At 48.1% G+C, this 19,837-nt stretch overlaps 1 protein-coding gene across 1 annotated transcript in view; it reads right to left on the bottom strand.

Moving 5' to 3' along the window:
- The window catches only part of ATL2 (atlastin GTPase 2), a 476,945-nt gene that overhangs the window by 134,180 nt on the left and 322,928 nt on the right, over positions 1–19,837 (bottom strand). The window contains 1 exon segment of the mRNA XM_029594487.1: positions 15,993–16,085. Coding sequence (XP_029450347.1) covers positions 15,993–16,085 — 93 coding nt within the window.

Below are 19,837 nucleotides of genomic sequence, written 5' to 3'. Positions count from 1 at the left end.
TTTCTCCCGCCGATGAAAATCCAGTCGGAGACGATGGCGCTGTCGGTGCTACTGGAATCATCGATGGAAGGGCATGTACAAGTGCCTCCATACGTTGTAGTAGCGGTGCCAGCGCTTCCACCAAAGGTTCGGTGGTCGGTTTCCTTTCTCGGTGGCGGAGTCGGTGCCGGGGTCGATGCCGGTGGCGGTGCCGGAATCGGTGCCGGAGACGGTGCCAATGGAGGTTGGAATCTTTGCATCGCTTTCTCGATGGCCTCCTGGACCAGCCGGTCCAGTTCTGCCCGGAGACCAGGGGTAACAATACCCGGCTCGACGGGAGAGGGAGGCTGAGGCAGAGCCGGAGGGACCACCGTAACCGGTGGGATCACGGCTCCCACACCCCTAGAGGGTGAGGGTTTCCTCGATGCCTGCGAACGAGACGTGGACGGTGCCAAGTCTGATCGAGGCCTCTTAGTCGGTGGCTCGGCTTGTTCAGAGGTCGATGACTGTGGATCCTCGACAGGCCGAGACTTGTGCCGTCGATGGCGATGCTTGTCCTTCCGGTCTCCTCGCCCATCCGGGGAGGGGACAGGAGTCGACGGCCGAGAAGTCATCGATGGTGGACGGTCACCGGAGGGTTGACGATGGTGGTGCAACTTCGACGGTGCCGGTTCCGATGACGTCGATGCTATCGATGGCGTTGGGGTGGGTGCATGGAAGAGGAGCCCCATCTTCTCCATCCTGGCCTTGCGACCCTTAGGTGTCATTAGGGCACATTTGGTGCAAGTCAGGACATCATGCTCACTACCCAAACACAAAACACAAACCCTATGGGGGTCTGTGATTGACATAGTCCGGGTACAATCCGGGCATCGACGGAACCCCGTCGCCATGGCTTAAGGCCAAATTTAGTCGCGGGCTCGGTAATTGCCAACAGGCCTCAAGGGCCAAATTCGACGGTAGTCGAAGAAAAAGGCAAAAAACTTACCGGTTTCCGCGGAGGTGACAAAAATTTGTCGAAGGGAGACCCCTGAGGGGCAAATTTTCTTCGGAAAGAAAAATACCGAATTCCTGTCAGGAACGTGGTAAGAGAGCTCCTTCACCGCGTGGCAACTGCTGCGCGGAAAAAAGAAGACTGAAGGGAGACCCCTGCTGGCTGCAGGGTCAGTGCCTTGCTGGGCATGCCCAGTAGGGGCCAGTCAAAGTTCTGTTTAAACTTTGACAGAAGTTTTCCGTGGTGGGCTCCATCCTCGATGTCACCCATTTGTGAGGACAACCATCCTGCTTGTCCTGTGAGAAAGATGGAGACCTAGTTTGACGGGGCATGAATCTATATCTCCGCTGTTACCACTGGGGCTATATAAAAGAGTATATGGTGACCAATTTGGGAAATATATTCAAAAGATGGGCTCAAAGAGGAATCTGGTGCTGTGGGCAGCAATAGATAATTTAAAGATGCTTTATTTCTCGGATATACAATTGAAATATAATCTCCCTGACACTGAATACTTTCATTATCTCCAGTTACAATACTGTCTTACTGATGGGTCATTAAGTCATCAGGTGGCTAGAGAGTTGACTGAGTGAAGAAATGTGTTTTAATCACGCTGTAAGTAAAGGTTTTACTTCTAAGATTTATAATTGGTTGGGGTCAGCTAGCAGATCTCCTAGTCCACATCAGAGGAAGTGGGAGAGAGATTGGGGGCATACTTGGCTGAGCAACAATTGATCCGCTACTATATGAACATGGCTAAAAGTTCTATTTCAGCTAACATTATTAAAAGCAATTACAAGCTGATGTATCGCTGGTACCTTTTGCCAGCTAAACTAAGTAAGATTTATCCATCTCGTGACAGTAACTGATGGAACAATGCAATTTGGAGAGCATGTTTTTCCATGTGTGGTGGTCATGCCTAGGATTGCACTCTTATGAAGGTGGATTGAAGGAGTGCTCTCCCAGGTGTCAAATTTGAAAATCCCCTTTATCCCTGAAGTTTGTCTCCTGTCTACCTGCAATCGTGGCCGCCTGCTGGGAGGGAGTTAAATCATATATTAGGAACATAAATTTAAATAAAATAAATAAATATTATGTGTGGCTAGGCAGAAAGTTGCAGCTCATTGGCAGAAAGTAGCAACTCCTACCGAAACTATTTCTGAAAAAGATCTGGTCAGTGCATTACTGGTTTTATTTAACAGTTATACAGAAAGATGCTGTTGCTTTCCACACCCAAATCTGGGAAAGCAGAGTTGCTTACCTGTAACAGGTGTTCTCGGGCCAGCAGGATGTTAGTCCTCACAGATGGGTGACATCATCAGGATGGAGCCCATATGTTTCCAGAACATCCTATACCTTATATTATATAAACATGTACCGACACTGTAATGGCACTTTCATAGATATATTTAGTTTGATTACAAAAAGTATGTGCCTCTATGTAAACAGTTGTGATGGTGCATTACTAAACGACGGTATAGAAAAGATTTTAAATAAATAAAATCTGATCCAATTCCTCAAGGAAAGCAAATGTTGCTTACCTGTAACAGGTGTTCTCACAGGACAGCAGGATGTTAGTCCTCACATTTGGGTGACATTACAGGATGGAGCCCAAGCACGGAACACTTTTGTCAAAGTTTCTAGAACTTTGACTGGCACCTTCTGGGCATGCCCAGCATGGCACGAAACCTGCAACCAGCAGGAGTCCCGTTCAGTCTTATCTTATAGTAAAAGTACATGCAAAAATAAAATAATAAATCATAATCGAACCCAACACCAAGGGGTGGTGGGCGGGTTTCGTGAGGACTAACATCCTGCTATCCTGTGAGAACAAATGTTACAGGTAAGCAACATTTGCTTTCTCACAGGACAAGCAGGATGGTAGTCCTCACATATGGGTGAGTACCAAGCTGAGGATGTCAGAGAAATGCACCAAAAGTACCCAGATGTGCAATAGGCACTAGGACTGGGGTGAAATTTGGTAGAGGGCATCCTGAACCCTAACAGGCAGGTGAAAGGGTGTTGGTACGTCAAGTTGCAAAAAGGTTGCGCAAGACAGATTGCCCGAAGATGGAATCTTGTCTTCCAGCTTTGTCTAAGCAATAATGGGCTGTAAAGGTATGGAGAGAACTCCAGGTAGCAGCCCTGCAAATGTCAGGAAGCAGCACAGAGCGTAGGTGTGCTACTGAAGTCGCCATGGCCCTCACAGAGTGTGCTTTAACACGGTCTTGAAGTGGAATGCCTGCTTGCTGATAGCAAAAAGATATGCAGTCTGCTAACCAGGAGGAGAGAGTCTGCTTACCCACAGGCTGCCCCAATTTGATTGAATGGAACGAGACAAACAATTGAGTGCTTTCCCTGTGGGCAGCTGTACGTTCTAGACAGAATGCTAGAGCCCGTTTACAGTCAAGGGTATGCAGAGCTTGTTCTCCTGGATTGGAGTGGGGCCTGGGAAAGAAGGTAGGTAGTATAATGGATTGATTGATGTGAAGTCAGATACTACCCTGGTAAGAACTTACGGAGAGTGCGGAGTACTGCCCGGTCCTGCAGACGTTTAGTGTAAGGCGGATAGGTAACTAGGGCCTGTAACTCACTAACTCTGCAAGCAGATGTTATTGCCAAAAGAAAGATCATTTTCCATGTGAGATAGCGAAGATCACAGGATTGGAGAGGCTTGAATGGTGGTTTCATGAGCCGACCCAAAACCAGATTGAGGTCCCAAGAAGGAGCCAGAGGGCGCAGAGGAGGCTTGAGGTCAAGCAAGCCCTTCAGAAAACTGTTACGAGGGGTTGTACTGAAATAGAAACATCCCAGACACCTCTATGAAAGGCGGCTACCGTTAGGGCAACTCTTCTCGTCCAATTTGCTTTCTCTACTGACAGTCCCTGTCAGTAGAGAAAGCAAATGAGAACCTTCTTTCGTAATAGGTCTTTAACATTTTATGGCCAAAAAATTTGGATATATCCGGATTTAATAAGATCTACACAGATAAGGAGGAAAAATTTTTTGCAGTATAGAAAGGGAGTAATAGAAAAGGGTGGATACTTTAGTTTAAGATATCCTTGCAAATGTATAGTAAAGCTAGATGGCAAGAATTATTCCTTTTTAGACCCAGACGATCTCAAGAATCTTCTCTGAGAAAAAGAGCCAGTTAATGAATGAAAATTGAGTCTTAATTGTGTATTTTCCTTATATGATATTTAATAAGAACCGTTCCAATATTTGAGGAATTAGCTTAATATTGCCTTAAGCACTATTTTCTTTGACATGATTTGTAAATGTTAAATTTCCTGGATTGAAAGATATTTCCTTTGTGATTATAGATGATCTGTCAAAGATAATGTACCTTGTATATCTTTAGTTATTGTAATATGCAAAAGTTATAAATAAAGAATTCAAAAAAAAGGCGGCTACCGCACTGTCAAGCATTCTGACGGAGGAGGTTTTTAGACCTGATTCTGACAAGTGCCAGAGAGAGTCTAGAAACTTCGTGGTGGAACAGGTAAAGGGATTAAGGGATTGAGAAAAACACCATGATTTAAACGGATTCTATTTGTAGAGGTAAGACTTTCTCCTGGAAGGCTTCCGTGAAGCAATCAGGACACGGGAAACTGGCTCCAAAAGGTTAAGTGGCTGAAGAATTAACCTTTCAATATCCAGGCCATCACAGACAAGGCCTGAAGATTGGGGTGGAGTAGGCACCAGTCGTTCTGAGTGATCAGAAGTGGGTCCTTTCCCAAAGGAATGTGCCTGTGAATGGAGAGGTCCTGAAGTATTGGAAACCACACTTGGCGAGGCCAGTGAGGTGCTATCAGGATCATGCGTCCCTTGTCCTGACGTAACTTCACAAGAGTCTTCGAGAGAAGTGGAGGGAATGCACACAGGAGACCTGTTGCCTATGAGAGGGAGAATGCATCTCTTGGCTGAGAGCGTTGGCTGCGAGTGAGAGAGCAAAGGTTCTCTACTTTGCAGTTCTGAGGTGACGCAAAGAGATCTATGTGGGGGTAACCCCAACGTTGGAATATTGAGTCTGCTACAGTGGGGTTGAGGGACCACTCATGCGGTTGAAAGGCGCGACTCAGCTTGTCCGCCAACACATTGTCCACTCCCGGTAAGTAGGTGGCCCTGAGGTACATCGACTGGGAGAGGGCCTCTGCCCATATCTGTCCAGCCTCCTGACACAGTAGGTAGGAGCCCGTCCCCTCCCTGTTTGTTGATGTACCACATGGCCACCTGGTTGTCCATCTGAATGAGGATGACCTGGTTGGAAAGTTGATCCTGAAATACCCTGAGGGCATATCTGATGGCTCGCAGCTCCAGGAAATTGATTTGGTGTTTGGCTTCCTCTGGAGACCAAGTTCCTTGTGTCTGCAAATCGGCCACATGGGCTCCCCAGCCGAGGTTGGAAGCATCGGTGGTGAGAATTATTTGAGGGTCTGGAGCCTGGAAGGGCAGGCCTTGGAGGAGATTGATCTGATTTTGCCACCAGGCTAGAGACTGACGAAGTGAGTTGGTGATGTGGACAATGGTCGATAGAGATTGGACGGACTGAGTCCATTGTGACCTTAGAGTCTACTGCATGACTCTCATGGCCTGTACTGAGGACGCCATGTGTCCTAGCAGGATGAGGAAGTGGTGTGCAGTCGTGCGGTGCTGAGATTGTAGCTGGTGTGCGAGAGAGATGAGAGTGAGAGCTCGCTGTCGAGGCAGAAATGCCTTTGCCTGCAAGATGTCCAAGTCTGCCCCTATGAATGATAACTTTTGAGATGGGACTAAGCAGGATTTCGCGTAGTTGAGAAATCCTAGCGAAAACAGAGTGTGTAAAGTAAGACGTAAGGACGACAGAGCAGCATGCTGAGTGGGAGCCCTGATCAACCAATCGTCTAGATAGGGGTAGACGTGAACACCTTGAGTCCTGAGGAAGGATGCTACTACTACGAGGCCCTTGCTGAAGACTCGTGGTGCAGATGCCAGGCCGAATGGTAGCACTCAGTACCGATAGTGCTTGGGGCCTACCAGAAATCTCAGGAACCTGCGATGAGATGGATTTATCGCAATGTGTGTGTATGCGTCGTGGAGATCGAGAGAGCAGAGCCAGTCTCCTTTTTGCAGAAAAGGAAGGAGGGAACCCAAGGTCACCATCTTGAACTTTTCTCAGTGGAGGTACTTGTTGAGGGCGCATAGGTCCAGAATTGGACGAACGCCACCTGATTTTTTGGGGATTAGAAAGTACAGGGAATAGAATCCTAGGCGAATTCTGGTGCGAAGTGGACGGTGCCGGTTCAGACGACGTTGATGCAATAGACGGTGTCAGAGTTTGAGAACGGAAGAGAAGTTCCACTCTCTCCATTCTGGCCTTGCGACCTTTTGGTGTCATTAAGGCACATTTGGTGCAAGTCAGGACATCATGCTCGCACCCGAGACACATTACACAGACTTTATGCGGGTCTGTTATGGACATGGTGCGAGTACATTCCGGGCACAGACTGAACGCTGACGCCATGACGTTTGAAAAATTTAACCACGGTACGGTCAACGGCCAGTAGACCGCGAGGGCCAAACTCAACAGAATCGACCGAAAACGGGTAAAAACTTACCGGAGTACCGCGGAGTAAAAAATTCAAAGGAGGGACCCCTGTGGGGTATGAAAGTTTTTAGTAATTCCGTGAGGAAAATTCCTGTCAGGAATCTCTGTGGAGCTCCTTAACCCGCGTGGCTACAGCTGCGTGGAAAAAAGAAGACTGAAGGGGTACCCCTGCTGGCTGCAGGTTCAGTGCCATGCTGGGCATGCCCAGTAGGTGCCAGTCAAAGTTCTAGAAACTTTGACAAAAGTGTTCTGTGATTGGGGTCCATCCTGTGATGTCACCCATGTGTGAGGACTACCATCCTGCTTGTCCTGTGAGAAACCTGGGGCATGGATACCTGGTTCCGGAGTAGAAGGCAGCACTGGCGTAGCCGGAGGGTCCACCGGTGAAGGTGGGAATTGCAGATCCCAGCACCTGTCCAGGTGGGGAATGCCTCGGTGACCCAGAGACAGAAGAGGATGATGCCCTTTCTGTTCAGGACTTCTTTGTCGGTGGCTCAGATGACGTCTATGCCAAGGGCTTGCCTGTATCGGTGGCCTGAGCTTTCCGATCGCGGGGTATGTTTTTCTCGATGTTCTCCTCGGTCTTTCTCCTGAGGAGGAACAGAGGTGGGTCGATACCCGCGGAGTCTAAGCCGGTCTGGCAGCAGCGGTTTCCCGGTGCTGGCGCGATGTAGACTGCACTGGTTCAGATGATGTTGAAGCTATCTATGCAGTCAGGGTTTTTGGCCGAAAGAGGAGTCCCATCTTCTCCAGCCGAGCCTTGCGACCCTTTGGTGTCATTTGGGCACATGCAAGTAAGGACATCATGGTTTGACTCCAAACACATCACACAGACTGTGTGAGGGTCAGTGATGGACATCGTTTGAGTGCAGTCAGGGCATTGACGGAAACCAGACACCATGGCCTCGACAAAATTTAGCTGCGGTGCGGACAATGGCCAGTAGGCCATGAGGGAAAAACTTGACGGGAATCGACCGCAAGCAGGTAAAAAAAACAAAAAAAAACCTTATCGTTCAACCGTGGAGCAAAGATATCGATAAGGGGACCCCTGTGGGGTAAAGTGTTTGACAGTTTTTGAAGAAGTTCCGTGAGGAAACATTCCTGTCAGGAATCTCTGAAGAATTCCTTAACCCGCATGGCTACTGCTGCGCAGAAAAAAGAAGACTGAAGGGGGACCCCTGCTGGATGCAGGATTGGTACTATGTTGGCCATGCCCAGTAGGTGCCAGTCAAAGTTCTAGAAGCTTTGACAAAAGTGTTCAGTGATTGGGCTCCATCCTGATGATGTCACCCATATGTGAGGACTAACATCCTGCTCGTCCTGTGAGAAAAATGGAGAAATTACTTACCTGATAATTTCATTTTCCTTAGTGTAGACAGATGGACTCAGGACCAATGGTTATAGTGTACTCCTGATAGCAGTTGGAGACAGATCAGATTTCAATCTGACGTCAGCCCTAGTACATATACCCCTGCAGGAAGTGCAGCTCTTCAGTATTCTCCTCGAATAACATTGTGGATATATGTGTGACTGACTAATTTGAATAACTTGTGTAACTTCATAACTTGAATAAATTGATTAACTTGAATCGGTTGAATTGGCTATAGCTGGAGACTGCCAATGCCCTCAACTGGGAAATGTCGACACCCGGTAGGGTGGGTGCCCTAGATGAAGGAAAGCATGGCTTATCCTTGATTCCCTTGCTCTCGGAGCTGTCCCCCCCCCCCCCCCCGAGGCTTTCATGAGTAACGGCAGCCGTGGGTGGGATGCTGAGTCCATCTGTCTACACTAAGGAAAATGAAATTATCAGGTAAGTAATTTCTCTATTTCCTAGCATGTAGCAGATGGACTCAGGACCAATGGGATGTATAAAAGCTACTCCCGAACCGGGTGGGAGGCTGCCCGTGACCCACTTAGTATTGTTCTTGCGAATGTTGTGTCCTCCCGAGCCTGAGCATCCAGGCGGTAAAACCTGGAAAAGGTGTGGATGGAGGACCATGTCGCCGCCCTGCAGATCTCGGTGGGTGACAGCATTTTGGTTTCTGCCCAAGACACTGCCTGGGCCCTAGTAGAATGGGCCTTGATTTGTAGAGGCGGCGGCTTGCCTGCTTCTATGTAGGCCGCCTCGATGACTTCCTTGAACCAGAGGGCTATGGTTGCTCGTGAGGCCGCTTCCCCTTGCTTCTTCCCGCTGTGAAGGACGAACAGGTGGTCTGTCTTTCATATGGATTCAGACAACTCCAGATATCTGGCCAGGAGTCTGCCGATGTTGAGGTGGTGTAGACTTTTGGCCTCTTCCGAATTCTTATGTTCATCTGGCGATGGTAGCGAGATGGTTTGGTTAAGGTGGAAGTGAGACACCTCTTTGGGGAGGAACGAGGGAACCGTGTGCAACTGGATAGTTCTGCGGGTGAGCCTGAGGAACGGCTCACACTGGCCACTTTAGGGGTGGTCAGATGTGTTTAACTCCTTTCAGGAAGCGGGAGACATCCGGGTGAGAGGCTATGCTGCCACCCTCGCTCTTGGCGCCTTAGCATGATAATGCGGCCACCTGTACCTTGATGGAGTTGAGGGACAATCCCTTCCGTAGCCATTCTGTAGGAATTTCAAGACTGCGGGGATTTTGACTGAGCGAGGTATGATGTGGTCCTCACAACAGGCTTCGAATACTCTCCATACATTAGAGTGTGGAGAATTTGTTTGCTCAGAGTAGGGTGTCGATTACAGCTCCCGAGTATCCGCTCTCTCTCAGGCGAGCCCTCTCAATGGCCAGACCATAAGAGAGAATAGAGTAGGGTCCTCGTGGAGGATAGCTCCCTGTTGGAGCAGGTCTCTGTGTGGGGGTAGTGCAGGGGGTTTCCTGTCAGTAATCTCCGCATGTCTGCGTACCATGGTCTTCTTGGCCATTCTGGGGCCACAAGAAGTACCTGTCCCCTGTGAAGACTTATCTTGTGAATGATCGCGACTAGTAGGGGCCACAGTGGGAAGGCATATAGCAGAGTCTCCCTGTGGCCATGTCTAAACCAGAGTTATCGATGCCTTGGGACTGAGGTTCCCGTCTGCAGCTGAACTGGGTACTTGGGCGTTGGACCGGTTTGCCAGAAGGTCCATGGTTGGTGTTCCCCAACGGTTCACTATCAGTTGGAATGCTGTGGTCAACAGCTTCCATTCTCCTGGATCTAGACTTTCTCTGCTGAGGTAATCTGCCGTGATGTTGTCTTTCTTGGCGATGTGGACGGCAGAGATCTCCTGGAGATTCCCTTCCGCCCATGACATTAGGGGGTCTATTTCCAGGGACACCTGTTGGCTTCTGGTTCCTCCCTGATGGTTGATGTATGCCACTGTTGTGGCGTTGTCCAACATTACCCTGACCGCTTTGTCTCAGAGTCTGTTACCGAACCGTAGGCAGGCTAGTCTGACTGCCTTGGATTCTAGGCGATGGATGTTCCACCCTGACTCTTCTGCGTTCCACTGCCCTTGGGCGGTTAGCTCTTCGCAGTGTGCTCCCCACCCTCGTAAGCTGGCATCCGTGGTGAGCAGGATCCAGGTCGGTGAGGATAGTCTTGTTCCCTGGCTCAGGTGGCTGTCTTGTAGCCACCACCGTAGTTGGGTTTGAACTTTGCCCGGGAGCGGTAGATGTACGGTGTAGTTCTGAGACAGTGGCCTCCATCGCGATAGATGTGAGCGCTGTAGGGGCCTCATATGAGCTCGTGCCCATGGTACTACTTCCAGCGTGGATGCCATGAGATAGAGGACTTGTAGGTAATCCCATGCTGTGGGGCGATGTTCGCTCAGCACGGTTCGTAACTGGCTCATCAGTTTTAATCTCCTCGCTGGTGTCAGGATGACCTTGTCTTCCCTGGTTTCGAATCGGACTCCTAAGTATTCAAGGGTCTGTGAGGGTTGCAGACAGCTCTTGTTTGTGTTTACCACACATCCGAGACTCTCCAGTAGGGTCTGGACTCTGCTGGTTGCCTGGCGACTTTCCTCTGGGGATTTCGCCCTGATCAACCAGTCTAGGTAAGGGTGTAAGAGGATTCCTTCCTTCCTTCCTCAGTGTTGCCACCACCACCACTATTATCTTGGTGAACATCCGGGGTGCTGTGGCTAACCCGCAGGGTAATGCCCGGAACTGGTAGTGACGGTCCAGGATTTTGAAGCGAAGGAAGCGTTGATGTTCTTGATGGATCGGAATGTGTAGGTAGGCTTCCGACAGATCCAGGGATGTGAGGAATTCTCCCGGTTGTATCGCCCTTATTACAGAGTGTAGGGTTTCCATGCGGAAGCGGGGGATCCTCAGGTGGCGGTTGACTGACTTGAGGTCCAGGATGGGCCTGAACGTTCCCTCTTTCTTGGGGACGATAAAATAGATGGAATAGTGGTCCAGTATTTATTTGTGGCGGAGGCACTGGAGTTATGGCCTCTAGGGCCAGGAATCTGGTTAGTTGCCTCCACTGCCACCCTCTTGGAGGGGTCGTGGCAGGGGGATTCCACGAACTTGTCCGGAGGGGTTCGGAGGAAATCCAGGTAGTACCCCCTCTGGAATGATGGTTAGGACCCACTTGTCCGAAGTTATCTCGACCCATCTTTGGTAGAATAGGGTAAGTCTGCCCCCTATGGCTTCTTCCTTTGGATGGGTCAGCCGAATCTCATTGTGGGGTGTGGCTGGGGCCGGGGCCCGAGCTGGTTCCCCTTTTGTTGTGCTTGTTCCAAAAGGACTGGTTCCTGCCTGTAGGACGAGGCGCGTGATAAGAGTTTCTGTATGGATTGAAGCGCTGCGAACCTCTGCCCCTGGAAGATCGGGGGAAGGGGCGTTGGTGTTTTATTCCTGTCCTTCGGTAGTCGCGGCAATGGGGACTCTCCCAATTTGTTAGCCAGTTTCTCTGGTTCGCTGCCGAACAGGAGGGATCCCTTGAAGGGCATTCTTGTGAGTTGCATTTTGGATGATGCATCGGCTGACCAGCTTCGGAGCCAGAGTTGCCTACTGGCTGCCACAGCTGATGACACTCAACTAGCCGCTGTGCGCACCAGATTGGAAGCAGCATCCACAAGGAATGATACTGCTGGTTCCATGGCTTCCCCAGGGGTTTGCTCCTGGTCTGTGATAGGCAGGCACGTGTCACCATGGCGCAGCAGGCCGCTATTTGTAGGGACATAGCGGCGACAAAGGATTGTTTGAGGATGGATTCCAGACATAGGTCATGAGCACCTCTGAGTGCTGCACCTCCCTCCACTGGGATGGTGGTGCGCTTTGAGACCACTCAGACCATGGCATCCACTTTTAGGCATGTCAGAAGGTCTTTGGCCACCGGGCCCAGAGGGTACATGGCTGCCATAGCCCGTCCTCCTTTGAATGAGGACTCTGGAGCACTCCATTCCAGGTCAATTAGCTGCTGAACGGCTTGTAACAGAGGGAAATGGCGGGAAGTCTGGTGGAGTCCCTCTAGCAGGGGATTAGTCTTAGGTTCCTCTGAAGCGCTTGTGCCCGGGATAGCAAGCTCCTTCAGGCTGTGCGTGACCAGGTCTGGGAGCTCATCCTTGGTGAAGAAGCGTCTCATGGTCCAGAGAGGCTCTGTCCCCGGGGAGAGTTCCCCCTCTTCTAGGGGCTCTGATTCCTCTTCAGAGTTATCAGTGTCCCCGTAGGTGGGACTTCTGGGCGGTTGAAACATTTGTCTGAGCCTAGAGGGGCCTGGGACATGAAGGTCTTCTGGTGGAGGCTGTGGCTGTTTTGCCGGAGGCTCCATCTGCATTTGAATGAAGGTGTCTAGGCCTTTGAAGAATTCCACCCATGAGATGGATGCTGGGTCCAAGCTAGGGGGCGCCGAGTCCCTGGGGATCCCAGTTTGAGGGGGAGTCCCGCTGGAATTTGCTGGGTCCGGGGTACTCATCGAGGAGCTAGTACTCAGCCCTGGGTGGGACTGGCCCTGGGCTGGATCTCCCAGGGCCTCCTCGCACTGGACGCACAGGGCATTGGCCTCTTTGTTTTGTGCGGCTCTGATATGGCATGCTGGGCAGAGGCCTTGAGCCTTGATCTCCGTTTCCAGTGGTGCCACGGATATAGGTGCGTAAATCTTTATGCGCTTAAGTGCGAAGATGTGCATGCGGGTTGTGTGCGCAGGTGTGCGCCTAAGCCGCAGTTATGCGCCCGGCCTAGTGAGCGCGTGCTGCGCGCGGAGCTTATGCGCACGGCACTTGTGCATGTAACCTTATGTGCATGGCACTTGTGCGTGTACCTTATGCGCACATGTACGTTTGTGTACCTAGCGAGCCTTGTGCGCCCGGGTGGAGGCGACGGACAGAGTGGTGAATAGGGCCAAAATGGAGACAGCGACCACGCAGGCAATATGGCGACCACCTCGGAGGGTCTCCACGAGGGAGGACCCTTGAATCTAACCGGGGCCTGGCCCTGCTAGGGTGGATCAACTCGGTGGCACTGGTCTCAGCCGGCGACCTGTGAGACTCCTTGAACCTCGGAGACCGGAGTCTTAGGAGAAGATTTCTACCTTACCTTGTCTTCGGCGCTTCCCGGTTTCGTTCCGGGCGGTCTCCGGCTGCGGGGGGAGAGGGCAAATACCTTCACCGCCGTGCTCGAGGATGCACCCGCTGCCTCTCAGCTGCGCCTGAAGTCAGGGGCTAGGTCCCTGCCGAGGATCGGCCGCCGGATCGAGGCTTACCTCAGAGGGACCACAGAAATCACCTCGGAAATTCTCAACTGGGGGAGGGACCAGAGGGTATCACCGCAGAAGAGCGAGGCTTGTCTGTAGAGGTAAGTTTTCTTCTGAATTTAGGATTTTTTTCTCCGCTGAATTTGCTCTAATGCTGTAAGAGCGTGCAGGTAGTCCCTAACTGCTATGGAGACGGAAAATACTGAAGAGCTGCACTTCCTGCAGGGGTATATGTACTAGGGCTGACATCAGATTGAAATCTGATCCGTCTCCAACTGCTATCAGGAGTATACTATACCCATTGGTCCTGAGTCCATCTGCTACACGCTAGGAAATTTAAATTTAAAAAAAAAAAAAAAAAAGAAAGAAAGAAAAGATCAGCTTGTATAGATAAAATGGGAAAAAAGGCATAACACTTGTTCCAGACATTTAGGCGGGTTTCCAACTCTATACTACAGTTAAATAAGCTTGCCATGTTCTGCATGCACAACTAATGTGCCACAGCATTGCCAGAAGCCTCTGTGGTTACTTTGTCAAACACCAATAAGAGCACAAATGCTCAAGCAGGGCAATTTTTTGTGCTATTGGTTATGAAGCTGTCCATTCATCTAGTTCAGGAGTAGGCAACTTTGATCCTAGAGTGCCAGAAGCACATCTGGTTTTCAGAATATCACAATAAATGTGTGTTCCTACCTGGACAAAGATTACCTTTGCACTTTATGATAAATCTGTTTTTATTTTTTAAAAAACATACAATAATGAACATTACAATATATATATCTGATTACATACAGCATATTTTTGTAAAACTCTTATGTTCATTTTTCTCTTCCTAGTCCATTTAACTCCCATCCCTTCTCTCAAAACCCCAAACCACCCCTACATTCTATTCCTCCCTCCAAAGCCCAAAACCACCCCTCCATTATATTCCTCCCTCCCTCCACTTTAATACAGACACTTGTCACAACATGCACGGACTACTATAACTTTGTTAGTTGCTCTTCCTAAATATCAAATTCACAGACTTCAGATGATCCAAAATACAGCTTCCTGCCTGCCAACATTAAGATCTATGATACTGGTTGCTTTTTCACAGAAGTGAATTCAAGTTAGAATGTCCCATTGACTGTGCCCCATAATACCTAGAAGATGTTATATCCTATTATCAGCCTAGCTGGGTCCTTTGTTCCTCATAGGTTTTACTCAAGATTTAAGTGCTGGATCTATTTGAGGAAGACTGTGCTTTGACTCTTAGACCAGCTGATTATTTCACATTCTGAAAGCCAAAGTAAAACTTAGCTTCTCTCAAAAGCCATTAAGTAATTTTATTGAATGTTTTGTTGCTGTTTTAAGTGTTTTTGTATTGTTCACACTTTGTAGCATCATAGGGAAGAGGCAATTTATGAATCTGAAAATAAAAATAGATGTATCTCTGCATCATTGCCTCTATTGTGTGTATCACTTCTCATGCATTTTCACGGTGGATTATCCTGAACACAAGACCTATTTATGGACACCTTAGGACCGGAGTTGCCCACTCCTGATCTATTTAGAACTATACTAAATGCTGTACAGGCAGCCTTCACAGACTCTAGGGTGAGTGGCTGTGGAGGAATCTGTCTTTGCACAACACTGACACGTAGTTGCTGGACTGCAAGGCTCTAGCAGGAGCCCTGGCACATGGCCCTCAGCCAAAACCTGTGGTTGCGATGACTGGGATAAGCGAATTGAAAAAGATATGAAATAGGGGAAATCTCACCTCTCGGTAGTTGCAAATGAATGATCATAGCAACATAGCCCGAAGTCCAAAAAGGTACAGGAGGAATTTGCCAAGCCCTGCTTCCCCCCCACAAATTATGATAAATGTCCAGTTAACCAATCACATTTGATACTTCTCAGACAACTTTATGAAAAAGCAAAAACACCCTCACAGTCCACTAAGAGATCCAGCACTGCTATACTGTTTTCAATAGTGTTTTTTGGTTTATGGACATCTTTTAAACAGAGGTTAGGGCTGTTCAGTTTGCAGAAGAGACTACTGAGGGGGGATATGATAGAGGTCTACAAAATCATGAAAGGAACAGGTTAATGTAAATCAGTTATTTACTCTCTCAGATAACAAAAGCACTAGGGGGTACTCCATGAAGTTAGCAAGTAGCTCATTTAAAACAAATAGAAGAAAATTCTCTCTCACTCAGCACATAGTTAAGCTCTGGAATTCACTGCCAGAGGATGTGGTTATGGAAGTTAGTGTAACTGGGTTTAAAAAAGGTTTGGATAAGTTCCTAGAGGATTAATCCATAAACTGCTATACATCAATAAGGAATAGTAGCTTGAGATCTATTTAATGCTTGGGTACTTGCCAGGTACTTTTGACTTGGATTGGCCACTGTTGGAAACAGGATGCTGGGCTTGATGGACTCATGGTCTGACCCAGTATGAAATTTCTTATGTTCTAACAAAATCACTCAGAAGCCATTGAAATAGGGGAATTATGCAATATCTGTACAATATCTATAGAAAGCTAACACCCTTCCTCACAATAAAACTTTTCTATCTGCTCAGAGGTCAAGTTCCAGTTTCTCCATTTGAAATTTCCTGCTGTATAGTAACTTCCTCTTACTTTATAATTAGTTACTGCCAAATCCATAACTTGAACAAGTAAGGCTCAGTTCATTATTCCTGAAATGCATATGGCAATACACTTACTATATACCACACCAAAAGTTACATATTAGTGTGTACAAGGTTCTTTTAACTCAAGTACCTGCAACCTCTTTTCTAGAAACTTTCTTCCCCCTTCCAAACCATACGAATGTTCATAAGGATAACTCCAGTCTCTAATTAAGAACATTAGGGTCTATACAGAGGGAAAAAAACACAAAAGAAACACAAAGTTAATATCAAGGTTTGTTAGTTACTGCATATTATGTTCACGGTTGTAAGAACAAGTTACAATTCTAAACCAAAATACAAACTGACTCGTGACCAAGTATTCAATAATATTTTGCAGGTTTGATCACCCGTCAGAAAGCACCTCTCCAATGGTTTGGCTTCCCAACTACATTCAATAAATCTTGAAGTCTGGAGAGAGCATGGTTAGTAAAATGGAATGTATGAAATTGTATTCTACTTATGGGTCCCACTTTTCAGGCAAATGGCAGAGTAAGACATCCTTCTAGCAAGCACTACAACACCAGGAGTATTGCTGTTGATGCAATTAATATTCTTCCTTCTATTGAATATCATAACCATATCTAAAAAAAAAAGAATAAGACATCACTGACTAGTTCAGATCAAGAAGCCTGCTTTTATAAAGGAATAAGTTGGAATTGCACATCAAATACAGAGAGTTCATGAAGTCTGGCACTGAAAAGTGGTGGACTCTTAAGAGGAATTTTGTAAGTTGTCCTGTTTAGGATAACTGTTTACACAAGTATAGAGATGGCAAATTTTTGAGCTTCAATATTATGACACACAAAGCATCTAAAAGAGTTACTAGGCTAGAATGTGCGATTTGTGGGAATTCTCTTTATTTTGGAGTTCTCTCAAGTGCCACCTTATGCATGCTTGGTTGAGATCACCTCCATCAATGCAACAGGTCAAGATTTGAATACTGATGAGAACACTGAAAGCTAGACTCCAATTCAAACTTTTTTGATGCCATATTCCTAGCTAAAATGGTATTAACACATTTCTATTAACGTAATTAATTTGTTCTAGAAACAAAATTAGTATAAGGCAGGGGAGAAGGGTCCACCTTGCCGAAATTAATATGGTGACGGGTGGGAATTCCCTACTTAATTTTATGATTTTTCTCAGGGAGTCAGGAGGTGGTGGGTGGGGGGGTAGGTTTTTGAAAAAGGCAGGGTGTCAGGATTGGTAGATTCAGGGCAAGGGCTGCTGGGAGTGAAGGGGGGTAGAGGGTGGTGAACCTTTTTGGCTTACCTGGGACTGTTGAGGGAGCTCCTTGTGAGGTCTCTCGACAGTGGGCACATTGGGGGTGCGGGTTTTCTCCTCATTGGGGGTGATTTTTCTCCTGTTTTCTCTTTTTGTGCTTGTTTTATTTTTTCTTCCCTTTTTTCGTGTTTTTTGTGTCTGAGACCTGTCTGGTTTTGGCATGGGAAGCTGAGCTGGTTTGTGGATGGTGGTGTCTTTGCAGGCCAGTTTCCCTTGTGATTTTTCCACGTCGGGGTGTCATCGACATGGAGAAGAGGCTTTCGGGAGCAAAGTTGCTGGCGTAATGGGAGGCTGGCGCCATCGAATGTGATGGTAGTGGTGAGGTGACGGGGAAATAATGGTGGGTAGCAGGAGCTTTTCTCCAAATGCATTTTTGGAGGAGCCTTTTCCCCAAGCTTTTTCTGCTGTCCTCAGTCATGAAGTGCCGGGGCCTGTGGGGGAGCGAGGTGGGATTGTTCCGGTGGCCTTCCCTGATTCCCGTTCGGGTAGGGCCACTGCTGCAGGTATTATCGCCAGTGTGGTTGGTCTGGAGGTCCCGTGTTTTGCACATATGAGCGAGGTGGTCTCCATCAGGGGCAGCTGGGGGGGGGGGGTAAAAAGGTGTTTCCAAGGGAGGGCCTGGGGGTAGTAAGGGAAAAGGCTGGACTTCGAGACCAGCTGCTTCTGTTTCAGGAGTGGGGGTATCTGCGGCGGTTCCTAATAGGGGGTTGCTTCAGGCAGGCAGGCAGTCTGGGCCTGCAATTGGCTCAGGTGGTTGTTCTGGAGTGGCTGGGGAGGGGCTATGGATGGGCAATTTTCCACAGTTTCTGGGGTTTTGGGATTTCCAGATGCTAGTGTGGGGTGTGGATGTTTTGGAGGATTGAGGGTAGGGTGTCACCTATAGAGGTTTTCAGTTGGGGAGGCAGGCAACGGGGGAAGGAAGGGGGAGATGGCAGGGATGGATGTGTGGGGCCGTGGAATGGGCAGACTGGGGTTGGTGATCTTAGTCTGTGTCAGGCTGTGGGTGGGAGGTCGGAGGTGGGTGGGAGAGTTGAGGGGAGGATAGGGGGTGCTGGTCCCAGTGTATGCCCTGGATTTATGGTTGCAGGTGTGGCTGTGCCTGATGATTGTCCAGGGACATCTCAGCGGGAGGCTTGTAGACAGCAGTCAGTGGATGGAAGAGCAGAGCTATCTCAGGAGGTGATTGACTGGGAAGAGAGTACAGAGGTGGCAACAGCAGCAGGAGGATCTGGACAGAGTGTGCACAGGCCTTTGGAGGGTAAAGGGGATGCTGGGGAGGATCAGGGGCGGAAGGGGAAGATGTCTAAAGAGGATAGGTTCTTCGTCGTTTTCTTCGGAGTGTGAGTCCCACTGAGTAGTAGGGGAGTTGGTTAAGGGGGCCCAGGGCAGATGTGAGGTGTGCAGTGGGGGCTCTTATGGAGTTGTGGGAGGGTGTTCAGAGAAGGTTTTGGAAAAAAAATTAGGAGGCACAGTTATACTGATATAGTTAAGCTTTTGGGGTTTAAGAAGGAAAAGTAGAAAGGGAAAAAGAAGGATAAGAGGAATGAGCGGTCTAAGAAGGTTCCTAAGAATATAGTCAATTGGATTTGGTGTTTTTTGCGTTTGGCTAGTGTGGTAGGGCACTGATTCATCTCAATATGGAGCTTTATTGGTTTATGCTGATAGTATTTTGGGAAAAACAGGATTGTGAGAAAGCATCTAGATAGGCACCTCATATGGTGCCTAGATAGGATAATGGTGCCTATCTAGGCACCATATGAGGTGCCTATCTAGGCATGGTGGGAGAGCCAAAGGGAGTGGAAGCAGGGCAGTCTGGTTTCTTTCACGAGTCAGAAACTGGGGAAAAGGGAGGGGGTAGGGTTAAATTTCAAGCAGGTGGTTCGGGTGTCTGTTGGCATTAAAAAAAAAAAAAAAAAAAGTCTTGTCTCTTTCTCAAATTTAAGTTCAGGCATGCGTGCTCAAGTATGTGTGTGTGTGTGGGGGGGGGCGGCACACAGCAAGTGTGTTAAGCAGTCTGGTGGTGGTGTGGGAGCAGGAACTAAACTGTGTGGTGTTTGAGGTGGCCTTGATGCCAGTTCATTTGGCGTCAATGTTGGACTGGTTGGTACATTATCCGAATTTGTTAACGATGGATAGATTGAGGGATGGATTTGGGGGGAGAGATTTCGGATTCCTTATGAGGGGCCAGTAAAAGGAGGATTTAGTGAAGAATGAGAGGTCTGCAAATCTTTGGCGAAGGTGGTGTATGATAATTTGGAGGGTGAATTGAGTTTGGGACACAGTTTCACCGCCATTTGGAAATATGCATTTGTCTCCATTGGTGATGGTTCCAAAGAAGGAGGTAGCAAATTTAAGAAAATTATGAATTTATCTTTTACATTTGGGAATTCTATTAATGATTTTATTTCTAAGGTAAGGTGTTTGGTGCACTAAGCATCATTTGATGACACAGTATAATTGGTAATAAGTGTGAATGGGGGGGCTCTCATGGCAAAGGCAGACAGTTGGCTTTTTGTTTCTTGCTGATTCATCCAAGTTGTATTCCTGTTGGGTTTTACTTTTCAGGGTAGGTATTTTATGGATCGTTGTTTACCGATGGGATGTGCAATGTCTTCTGCATTATTTGAGTCATTCAGTACATTTATGCATTGG

The sequence above is a fragment of the Rhinatrema bivittatum genome, chromosome 3 (genome assembly GCF_901001135.1).
Source record: "Rhinatrema bivittatum chromosome 3, aRhiBiv1.1, whole genome shotgun sequence".
Taxonomy (NCBI): domain Eukaryota; kingdom Metazoa; phylum Chordata; class Amphibia; order Gymnophiona; family Rhinatrematidae; genus Rhinatrema; species Rhinatrema bivittatum.
This window is presented reverse-complemented; position numbering and strand designations above follow the sequence as displayed.